Raw genomic sequence first — 12,451 nt, 5'->3', positions numbered from 1 at the left:
TCCTTTAACACAAGTTTATAATTTCCTGCACGAGGGTCTTGCACTTACTGTTTCAGTTTTATGCAACAGACAAAGGGAAGCAGAGCTAAGAGAAGGCAGTGGGGGTGGGGGGAGTAGGGGGGCAGGCAGGCAGGCCCCACGGCCTGGGTGACATTGTTTGAATCCAAGGATCTCTCCCGGCCTGAAGCTAGACCAATCTTAAGTCAAGGCATTCCCGTTTCTTCTGAAGCTGGTTTGAATTCCATTTCTGTTATTTGCACCTGAAAGCATTCTAACCATGACATCAAAAGAATACACCGGGAGAACAGGAGGAAAGATGACAAACATCCACTGAATGCTTACTGTGCACTTGGGGTTTTCTTCTTCTGTTCCTAAGACCTGCTAGCCTACTTAGGGCTCGTGTGCAGCCACCTCTATGCTTACTCTGCCGTAACCCTCCTGGACATTTCCTGAACAGATTCTTCAATACAGAACAGAGACAAATGTTCTCTTAAAACCTTTCTCCATTTTCCTATGATTTTTCTGGGAATTTCACTCCCCCTACACAGAAGTAATAGGATTCTTGGTAGCTGTGGAAGCTAATATCATGTGCCTTATAAACGGCCGGTAGCGTTAATTATCAGGGCTGCGGCATTTGGGAAATTGTGCAATGGACGACTTCAGGAGGTGCCATTAACACAGATGACAGTGTGAAACAGCACCCCCGGAGTTGTGTGACATGCCACCCTTGGGTATTATTACTGTGCAAAGTTCCTTCTGGAATTGTTTTATAGGAGTCTTGAGTTAATTCAATAGTGAAAAGTCTAGAGCGAAGCAAAGTATTAGTAATCGCCCATACTTGAGAACTTGGAATATCTTGAAAAGTTCCTTCCTCCCAGGGAGCTAGCAAATGAAAAAGTTGTTCTGATCATTTTTTTGCTATTCTTGTAATTAGGAGTGTTTAGGATCTCTTCATTCGGCAAGCATTTACCCAGTGGCTGCTGTGTACCTAGTATTGTTCTAAATGTTAGGGACACAGAGAGTCACCAGAAAAAGTTCTTGCCCTCACAGAGCTACAGTCTAGTGGAGGGGACACACAGTAAGTAAGCAAGCACTGTATATAACATAATGTCAGGTGGTGCTAAGTGCTGTGAAGACAAGTTAAACCTTTTAAAGTGTGGCACCACCATAGAAGAGTGGTACCACTTACAAAATGGGAAGTGAGAATTTCAAGCGCACAGGCTTTGCCTAGCATAAGCCAATGACCTTCTCACCATCCATTCTCCCTCTGTCCCCATCCCCACCCAATAAAACTCAAGGGTTTTCCTTCTTAGCTTCATCCACTTCTAAAAACTGCCCCAGTGACAAATGATGGTTATCCATGACCATGTGATCTATGTGACAGGATGGGAGCATGTCCAAAACCTGGGGCTGAGGAGAGAGAAGACTCAGGAGGAACCAGATTTCCAGACTCGTCTTGGATATTTAGAAACCCAGTGGGCCTTTGAATATGCTCTCTGCTACCTCCACACAGAAACAGTCTCCTTTCAAATGGGTGCTCAGGAACTCAGAGTGATGGGGCTGTTCTGAATTCAAATTTAACCTAGATGCATCATCTCTGGGAAATGCATACACCAGATTTCCTCACATTCACAGATGGGATAGACATCCTGGCCTGAGCTCTCCCACGGGCCGCTTGGAAAGAGGGGGTGGGTGCAGGGAGGTGAGTGTGGGGGGTATTCTCTCTTGACTGTACATTTTTCTGGACCACCCCATTTCTGGTCGGCTGTGATGGACACACATGATGAGAGTGAATCCTTCGCTGTTCATGTCCTCCCTCTCCACCCACACACACATGCACACACACAGAAGAAGACAGTCCATCTGTGTCTTGGGATTGCACTTGCGTGAATGTCGCCCCAAGGACCCACCGGGGAAAGTTACAGGTTTGAACAGCTCTAGCCCTGGAATGAAAGGCCTTTGTGTGGGGCGTTGCCTGCTGCTGAGTCGGGGCAATTAGAAACCGGTCCCACCAGTGTGGCTAGGAGACCAGAGGCAAACTTCTCATGGGATTCTTTGAGGGACAGACGCAGACAGCCCAGTGTCCTTTTGGGAGTCATAGGAAAAGTCAGCCTAATCGAGCAGCAGGGGATGACATTAACGGAAGCTTTTAGACACGTGGTCATATAAGCATAATATACTGGGGGAAATGCCATGATAGAGGTTTGTAAACATTGCTGGGGGTGGAAGATGTGCAGGAAAGGTCCCAGGAGAGGGGCCACTAGAGTTGAGGTGAGGAAGAACTTGCCAGAGTGATGGTTTAAGAAGCTGAACCTTTGAAAAATGTCTTAAATATCATGAAACTCCATTTAAGAAATCTTCTTAAGGGGCGCCTGGGTGGGTCAGTCAAGCTTCATCTGGCTTCGGCTCAGGTCATGATCTCACGGTTTGTGGGTTCAAGCCCCGCGCCAGGCTTTGTGCTGACTTCGGATTCTGTGTTCTCCTCTCTCTCTGTCCCTCCCCTGCTCACACTCTGTCTTGCTCTCTCTCAAATATAAATAAAAGCATTAAAAGAAATCTTCTTAAATCTGAACAATGTGGAATATATGTTAGCACAGAAAAGAAAAATCTTACCTCACTGAGATTAAGAAAAAACTTTCAAAGAAAATTGTGACAACACAGTTCCACAATATCCTATTTAATACCTTTATAACTGTGACTGCTTCCATTAAGACAAAATTATTCAGAATTATAAAACAAAACATCTAAACAATGGCTCCTCTGCCTTGAAAACGGGGTTTGTACCAATACAGCCCGGTTTACATATAAATACTTCAGACATTCAAGCAATGCTAAATTCTCTCATGCATCCATAAGCTTATTCAGTGGTGGGGGAACAGGGACTATAAGAATAAATAGGGTTCAAAAGAAATATTTAACAACCAAAAGTTGATTGCATGGTCACTATTTGACCCAGCAGTTCCATTTCTAGGTAGAGACCTAAAAGAAATAAAGACATCCATCTAGAAAAGCCTGCATGCACACAGACGTTCTTAGCATTATTCACAATCGCCAAAATGTGGAAACAACACAAATGTCCATCAACTTAGGAATGGGTAAATAAAATATGGACTATCCATCCATGGAATATTATTTAACGACAAAAAGGAAAGAAGTACTGATATTTGCTACAAAATGGATGACCCTTGGGAACATTGGCTGAACAAAGAAAATCACGGGCCCCAAATGGTGTCACTTAGACCGAGTTGCCAGACCGCGGCTTAATACCCAATAATTGCAGTTTCAGCCTCCCCCAGAAATGGGGCTTTAACCGGTCAGTCAGGAAAATTTTTCTTCCCATCTGCACCAGCAAGTCTGGTACACAGTCTCTATCCCCCGAAGAAAGATGAGGCAATCTACGTGATAAGACCTGTTGCTTTTTCTTTCCCCTAGCAAACAGCCTTGTTTGGAACAATCCTTTTCTTTTGCTAATAGCTTTCTTACCCCCACCTTCCAACCATAAAAGCTTTCCTTCCATTTTGTTTTGTACAACTCCTCTCAGAGTCCAGCTCCACTTGCTAAATGGGTGCCGCCCATTGGCTTGGTTGCATTTTGTTATTTAACAACAATACAAGAACAGAGCCAGTCACAGAAGACCACGTGTTGTAAGACTGTATTTATATGAAAAGTACAGAAAAGGCAATTTATAGAAACAGAAAGTAGATTTCACGGTTGCCCAGTGCTGGGGGTGGAGATGGAAAGTTACTGCTAATGGGTAGGAAGTTTCTTTCGGGGGTGTTGAAAATGCCCTAAACTTAGATTGTGGTAGTGTTTACACAACTCTGTGAATATACTAAAACCACTGACTTGTACCTTTTGAATGATGACTTTTATTGCATGTGAATTCTGTATCAATAAAGATGTCTAAAAGAAAGTCAATTGCGCTGACTTGAAAGACTAAAATGAATTGGGCTTTTACATTTAATTAAAATCAAGCATAACTCGAATTGGATTAGACTATGAGCAAATAGTTTCTGTAGATGTTAGCAGGAGAGGAGACATGGCTGACCCAAAGAGAGAGGAAGAAAGACTTAATCCAGGGGCACCTGGGTGGCTCATTTGGTTGAGCATCTGACTCTTGATTTCACCTCAGATCGTGATCACAGGGTCACGTGGGTTTGAGTTTTGCATTGATTGTCTCTCTCTCTCTCTCTCTCTCTCTCTCCTTCCTTCTGCCCCTCTCCCCTGCTTGCTCACACTCTCTCACTGAAATAAATTAAAAAAAAAAAATCTAAATTTTGGGGAATAAACTAATTGATGTTCAGCAACAAAACCACCACTACAAATTAAAGATGGGTTCAGGATGCCAAATCTAGAGACCAGAAGTTGACATACAACTTCCCCTTAAAAGCAGCAGCCCAGAATATGTTTCATATGAATAGCTTCATATGAAACTATGAAACCTACACAGCTCTCTGCAGAAATGCAGCTACTATGAAACAAGGCAAAGTAATTCCACTGAGCAGATTAGTCCCATATCCTGATGCCATAGTAAAAACTCAGGTACCAGACAAAGGCTACGACTTCCAGTGACAAAATGTCAGGCCTAATGTTAATGAGCCTCAAAATATACCACAAGATCTCTATTGACCTCCAGTGGTTACAGCTAAAATTGCGTGGTTTATGATACATGAGAAGAGAACATGATGAACAAGAACAAGAGAACAAGCAATTTTGGACTTGGGGTTTGGTCTATTATTTTATCTTGAAAGCTGTAAAGTTGGACTAAAAGGAAACCCAGCCGATGACTCCCATAAAAAGTTCCCTTCCCTGATTTTTAAGCATTGACTAAAGAGCTTATTTGTCTGTGGCCTGTTTTTGCAGCCTTTTTCAACACGGCCAGGAAGGTGCTTGCCTCCCTCCGGTGACTTGGTGACTCCATCGGGGACCGTCTGTGGACAAACCACTGTGCACCCACGGATGCAGGCGAGGGTACGCAGGAGAGCAGGTGAGCAAGCAGGTAGGAGAGAAGAAATGGCTGACTGAAAAGAGACAGGCAGGAGGAAGTGTGAGAAAGGGGGGAAGGCAGGTATTACAAATTAAAATAGGCCAGTCCGGTTTTGCACAACTCTGGCGCTTTTTGGTAGCTACCTCAGCAGTTCAGAGATTCGCCTCTCCCAACAACCTCACCACCAGGCTGTAGTGAAAACAACTAACACCGAACGTTGCTATACCTACAGTTTCCCTAAACAAACCTAGTAAACAACCCCCAAGCACTTCATACAGTCTCCTCTATGGGCTTGAAGGAGTCCCAGCTCTCTGTCCTTTGGGTGAAAGGTTTGCTCAGTTGAGAAAGTGCAATGTTCCGGAAGCGAGATTCTACTATTACCCTCATTGCTAGCCTCAGGCTACCAGAAACCCCCAGACTGGCAAGGCCATTGATCTGGGGATAAAGTCTTACAAGCACCTGCTACTGGGCTGGCTGGATTCTTCAGCCAGGAACAGGCGTGTCAGAGGGCTCTCTAGAATATTTTCAGTCCCACATCTAAATACCTTTAATTTCTCCAAAGAATCCATTTCTACCGTTCATCTGACAAATGAATAAGCCACTGGTTGCTCCGATAATAACTCATGTCTGATATGTGCTATGCTAACTAGCAAAGTATCTTGTAATAACTGAGACATTGTGACCTTTCCAGTAACAGTGCTAGCTAATCACGCTTAGAGCATTAAATCCTGATCAAAACACTAACTGTTCCTGTATGTAATTTCAACCAGTGCATTCAAATATCACACCATCTCTGCTGGAGTATTTCAAAGCAAATAACAGACATAGGAGGCAAGGGCAAGAAAAGAACAAGAAGCCATTGGCAATCGGTGGCGACTATCGTTAACCATTCTTGCCCGTATTCCTAAATGTTACTTTCCTGGTCACTCCTCGGATATTTTTCAGATCCTTTCATTTCAGATCCGTTGTTCAGGTAACAATTATTTATGGACCGCCTGTGTACCAGATATCTACTTGACATATATTATCCTTCCCTTCTAAGGAGAATTTAATATACTAAGAGAATGTTAAAAATTCACTGGCTGAAGTCTCTGATGTTTGCAAAAGCTAAACATCTCACTGTGGTGTGGAGGTGTTATAGCCCTCCAAGGCTCCATTTTATCCTCAAGGAGAAAGCAGCATTAGAAGATTCTGTTTATAAACCTTAAAATACCAGTCGCTTTATTTGTTCTTTCTAAGGGAAAGAAAAAAAAAGAAACCCTTAAAGGTTATATAAACATTTTACTATATTTTATCTTCCTTTAAGAACCAATGATGATTACATCCTTGGGCTACATTTACCTTAACTGTGATTTAGTGCATCGTAAAAAAATCGTGAATAAGAATTCTTGACGTTGCTTGTTAGTCCAGAGGTCAAACCAATGACTTATAAGAGCAACTCTTTCCTGAAAGAGCTATAAGGGAGAGAAAATGTCATTTTCCTGTATAGTTCAATCTAAGTTGCTAAGCAATCCTTAGACAGTCTACCAACCTCATGGCTAATATTTGCATAGCACATTACAGTTAGCGAAGCACTTTCACTGTGTAGCAAAGGTCTATCCCTTCCGCTTCAACTGCTTTTATCTGGGGATAGAGAGACAAGCCCAGGCTTGTTGGGTGGGCTGGTGGGAAAGGCTGGCCAGGAGATATAATTACAGTGGGGCCCCGAGGAGGGCCTCTCTGGAGAACAAAGAGGTAATGAATCCTGGCTCTTGTTTCTACCTAAACCAATGTGGCCTGGGGAAACAGACGCCAAACATTTCATCTTGAAAACACCTACAGGCTACACTTGAATAGTGAAAACAACAGGGCCATTTTAAGTAGGTATGATTTTACTAACCCACAGTTCTACATCTTTATAACCCTCACCAAAACAAGAGTTAATAAATATTGCTAAGTAGCCATTGTTAGACGTGTCTCCAAGGAAGACATACGCCAAGGACCCCCCCCCCCCCCAAACCTGGGTGTCGGTCCAGCTTTGCTCAGATGATATATACAAACTCACTGGCTTTATTACTGGGTCAGGCTTTGGCCTTAGCCCGGCTAGTCTCCTTCCCTTGGAACAGGCCTGAACCACGCATGAGCTATCAGCCGTTAATGATTGACAGAGTTGCCTAAGCCAGTCAGTAACTACTTCCTGCACCACCTTTCAAAGGAGGGGCATCCCCGGGCCATTGGACTGAACTGACAAGAGAGGATTAAAGAAATACACAGAGAATTAATTATACATGAATACTCTCCATATCGAACACCACCAAAGCACCTCCTCTTTTCTTCTCCCCAGCACACAGTGTTTTCTGGAGGCTTCTCTTTTGTCCCTGGAGGTACAGGGGAAAGGGGAGGCAGACCTTGGGGCTCCTCATAAAGTAGGAGTTGGAGACTGGAGGGAGAAGAGACTGTCTTGGGGCCGACAAATAGAAGTTTGTTTTTGTTTGAAGTGACTCCAAAACTAAATTCTTCAGAGTTTTGTTTGTTTTTTTTTTAAATACGGTGACATGAGACTCCGAATGTCACAGTAAAATCAGCCCTACAAATTAAACTTCTTTTATTCCAGAATATCTAACTTACCTCTCTATTTAATGACTTGTTGCTGAAAGGTGTCCAGGCACTGAATCTTGTGTGAAAGCACTCCATTTCCAGAGTTTTTCTAGAAGAATCCTGAGCTGACATCTCAGCAAATTATTTTCTTCCAGCCCTAAGATATATACATTCATTTCAATAGAGGCTTAATTAAGATCACCTAGAAACATCCAATATATTAATGTTGTCATCATGGGAATTATAATAATTTCTGTCATTCATTGACATCTATATATTTATTTAAATTTTTTATTTTATTTTATTTAAAAAATTTTTTTCAACGTTTATTTATTTTTTGGGGGACAGAGAGAGACAGAGCATGAACGGGGGAGGGGCAGAGAGAGAGGGAGACACAGAATCGGAAACAGGCTCCAGGCTCTGAGCCATCAGCCCAGAGCCTGACGCGGGGCTCGAACTCACGGACCGCGAGATCGTGACCTGGCTGAAGTCGGACGCTTAACCGACTGCGCCACCCAGGCGCCCCTATTTAAATTTTTTAAACATTTATTCATTTTTGAGAGAGAGAGAGAGAGAGAAATAGCACAACTGGGGGAGGGGCAGAAAGAGAGGGAGACACAGAATCTGAAGCAGGCTCCAGGCTCTGAGCTGTCAGCACAGAGCCCGACGCGGGGCTCAACTCACAGACCGTGAGATCTTGACCTGAGCTGAAGTCGGACGCTTAACTGACTGAGCCACCCAGGTGCCCCATACATCTATATATTTATTTAGATAAAATTACAGCAAATTATGTGTGTATATATACATATTATACATATATATATATACACGTGTATATATACATCCCTGTGGAAGATAATCCATACAAATATGCACAGGGAGTTCATGAACTCCAAGGCATTGCAGTTTATTCTGTCCTCATCTGTTTGTACCCAAACGTGAATCTAAATCAGAGTTGTTTTTCACTTTTCTGGGAAAATGGCTCAGAAATTGGGATGATGCTCTACCAACCAGGAATACTGCTTTTTCTTTCCCTGGAAAGCAGTAATCTGAAGGGCTTAAAGAGGGCATTCTACCTGTCTATCTTTTGAGGACACAATGAGGACATAGAGAATAAACTTAGCGTAATGTATCAGTCATCCATCGCAATGGATTCATTGCATCCCAAAATTTAACAGCTCAAAACAACTGGGGTCAGGAATCGAGGCACAGCATAGTAGAGTACCTAATCAGTCTGCTGGGGCTGTCATAGCAAAATATCACAAAGTGAGTGTCTTGAAGAACAACAAAAATTTATTTTCTCACAATTCTGGAAGCTAGATGTCCACGATCAAGGTGCTGTCAGAGCTGGTTTCTAGTGACACCTGCGTGCTTGGCTTGGACACAGCCACCTCCTCTCTGTGTTCGTACCGGGCCTTTCTTCTGCGTACATATAACGAGTACAATGGGTAGGCAGCAGAGAGAGAGAGAGGGAGAGGGAGAGAGAGAGAGAGAGAGAGAGAGAGAGATCTTTGGTGTCTCTTCCTGTCCTCCTAAAAATATCAGTCCTGCTGGATTAAGGTCCCACCTTATAACCTCATTTAATTTTCATTACCTCTTTATAGGCTCTGTTTCCAAATATAGTTACATTGGAGGTTAGGGCTCCCACATGAAATTTGGGGGGACACAGTTAAGGCCATAAAAGGTATTTCTGCTTTAGGGTTTCTCATAAAGCTGCAGTCAAGGGATTGGCTAGGACTCCAGGCTCATTTGAAGGATGTGAATCTCTTTCATGTGGTTGTTCGCAGGATTCAGTTGCTCATGGACTGTTGGACTGAAGGCCTCTCTTGTCTTAGTTGCCACATGGGCCTCTCCACAGGGAAGTTCATATGGTAGCTGGCTTCCATCAGAGCAAATAAGAAAGCAAGAGAGGGCACGCAAGAGAGAAGCCAGCTTCTTGGTAACCCAATCTCAGAAGTGATATACCATCGCTTTTGCTGTTAGTCAGGACAGGTCACTCGGTCCAGCCTACTCTCCAGCAGGGGGGATCATACAACAGCATGAGCCGTCATACAATCTATCTCAGTTCACCCTTTGGGTCAGTTCTCTTCTTTTTCCACATGTAGAACATGGTCGCCCACTTCTTAACGGACACAACCCAGAAGTGCCACCTCATCAGTATTTTTAGTTCAGATCCCAGAAGATGTGGATGATTCACAACAGTCTCTACAGATCCAGATATAGCTCCTCATGCTCTAGCAATCTCTAAAGATAGGTTGGCCCTAGCTCCTATACATACAATGGTAGAGCAGGGAAAGGATAACCACAATAAACATTCCCATTTGGAAAGGAGAAGAATGACATATAAAATAACTGATCCACAGCAAGTCCGAAATCCTGCTGTGCGAGGCTGGGGCCCAGTTATCATTTTTAGTCTCAAACAATCGCATTCTCTTTCAGGCCATGTCAGTGATTTCTTTGACGGTACTACTTTCTCAAAATCTACTCTAAGTTATGCTTTGATTCCAGGCAGTGTTCTATTCTTATATTCTACCATTGTTTAGAGGCATTTCCCTCTCTCCCCCTCTCTCTCTGAATTTAATTGCAAGGATTTTGAGCCTATCAGGCTTCTTTGGGAAGAGCCCAACCCTAAGTCTTTCTTCCCTGAGATCTTTTTCCAACTGAAAGTACTTGCGGGTTTTCACCTTGTTCCATTCAGAGATCCTAACCCCATACTCTTGCTTGGTCCTTCCACTAAGCAGCATCTGTTGCTGACAGGCCTTCTCAATTGTTTCTTTACTAGTTGAAGATGTGAATCGGTTCCATCTTCTAACCTAGCAAGTACCTGAGTTTTTGGCCGTCTCTGAATTCCTTTACATTCCTGCTTGCAAACTAGCCAAATATTCTCTGAGCTCCTCTATTTCTGGTAGGTACCTCAGCAAATGCAGCCAGGAGTAACAAATTCATTCTAAGAACATTCATTTTCTACCTCTCTGCATAAAGTACAAGCCATTTACGCTATTCAAAACTATAGTTTTGCAAGTGTTTTTTCCGCTGTATAACGTGGATTGACATCGTTCCAAGTGTCCAATAACAGTTTCATGCTGCCAGACTGGATGTTAACACCACGTAATTTGGAATGTGTTGCTGTTGCTATGGCAGCATCTTGCTCCTGGAACCAATATTTGTATCTACCAAAGATTTAAGAAAGAAATAACAGTAAACTTACACAAAATCTTCCAGAGAATGAAACAAGTGGGAATTATTTCCAAGTCCTTTAATGACGTCAGCATAACCTTGATAACAAAACCCAATAAGGACCTTGAAAGAGAAATATTATAAGTTTATTATCATAAACATAGATGCAAAAATCCTAACCAAAATCTTAGAAAACCAAACCCAGCAATATATAAAAAGATAGCATATCACCACCAAGTTGGATTTATTCTTGGAATGTAAATTTGGTTTGGTATTACAAAATCAATGTACTTCTTATCATTCATAAAACAAAGGAGAAAAATTATATAATGATCTCAGTAGGTATGCAAAGTGCATTTACTAAGCTTCAGCATCCATTCCTAACAATAACAACAAAATGTTAGCAAACTAGAACTTGAAGGTAATTTAGTAATCCAAATAAGGATGTATTATAAGAAACACAGCAAACTTAAACTTAAGAGTGAAATGTTTGAAACTTTCCTTCTGATTGCTACTACTACCTTTATTCAGTATTATCCTGGAGGTTCTCTCCAATGCAATAAAAGCAGAAAATAAAATGTATACTAATTTAAAAAGAAAAGTAAAAGTTGTCATTACTTATTAATGGCATAACTGTATGTAAAAAAATATCAAAGAATCTACAGATAAATTATCAGATTTAATGCATAAGCTTAGCAAAGTTGCTGTGTATAAGAGCAACATTTAAAAATCTGTATTTCTGGGGGCACCTGGGTGGCTCAGTCGGTTAAGTGTCCGACTTCAGCTCAGGTCATGATCTCAAGGTCTGGGAGTTCGAGCCCCACATCAGGCTCTGTACTGACAGTTCAGAGCCTGGAGCTTGCTTTGGATTCTGTGTCTCCCTCTCTCTCTGCCTTCCCCCACTCACGCTCTGTCTCTCTCTATCAAAAAATGAATAAATGTTAAAAAAAAATTTTAAATCTGTATTTCTGTATACTAACAACAAACCCTTATAAATAACAGTATATCATTTGTAATAATTTTTAAAAATCCAATTTAAGTTCAGTGAGGGGCAAATATTCCACATAGAATACTAAACATCCTATCAAGAGAAAACTCTCAAGATCTAAATAAGAGCATACATATGTACAGGTGTTGGTTCTACAAAATTAACCTATTAATTTCTATGATCTCAGTCAAAACCAGAAGCTTGTGTGTGTGTGTGTGTGTGTGTGTGTTCGACAAACTCATTATGAAATGTGTATGGAAATGCAATGTATCAAGAATAGCAAAGACAACTTCAAAAAGAACAAAGAAGGGGTGACTGGGTGGCTCAGTCAGTTGAGCGTTTGACTCTTGATTTCAGCCCAGGTCATGATCCCAGGGTCAGGGGATCAAGCCCCACTTTGAGCTCTGTACTGAGCATGGACTCTGCTTAAGATTCTCCTCTCTCTCTTTCTCTCTCCCCCCATCCCCTTCCCTGCTCACATGCCCTCTCTCTATAAAAAAAAAAAAGAGAGAGAAATTGAAAAAAAAAAAAAGAGCAAAGTGGTAAGACTTACTCTATGATGTTAGGACTTACTCGTGATAAAGCTACCCTAAAGAACAGCATGAGATATTGGCAGAAGAACAGACAAACCAATAGAAACAGACTCACGTATATATGGTCACTTGATGTGTGAGAGAGGTGGCATGCAGAGCGGTGGAGAAAGGAACATTCTAGTGAGCAAC

The 12,451-nt window shown here is 42.1% G+C and overlaps 1 protein-coding gene across 2 annotated transcripts in view; it reads right to left on the bottom strand.

Moving 5' to 3' along the window:
* Positions 1 to 12,451, bottom strand: part of ECT2L (epithelial cell transforming 2 like) — an 82,404-nt gene that overhangs the window by 60,535 nt on the left and 9,418 nt on the right. For both annotated transcript variants that reach the window (XM_043592459.1, XM_043592460.1), the window contains exons 2-4: positions 10,773 to 10,864; positions 7,595 to 7,721; positions 6,329 to 6,441 (exon numbers count right to left, since the gene is read on the bottom strand). In XM_043592459.1, the coding sequence (XP_043448394.1) occupies positions 6,329 to 6,441; positions 7,595 to 7,696 (215 nt within the window). In that variant the 5' untranslated portion in view covers positions 7,697 to 7,721; positions 10,773 to 10,864. The remainder of the gene's footprint in view (positions 1 to 6,328; positions 6,442 to 7,594; positions 7,722 to 10,772; positions 10,865 to 12,451) is intronic.

Source organism: Prionailurus bengalensis, chromosome B2, assembly GCF_016509475.1.
Source record: "Prionailurus bengalensis isolate Pbe53 chromosome B2, Fcat_Pben_1.1_paternal_pri, whole genome shotgun sequence".
NCBI lineage: Eukaryota > Metazoa > Chordata > Mammalia > Carnivora > Felidae > Prionailurus > Prionailurus bengalensis.
This window is presented reverse-complemented; position numbering and strand designations above follow the sequence as displayed.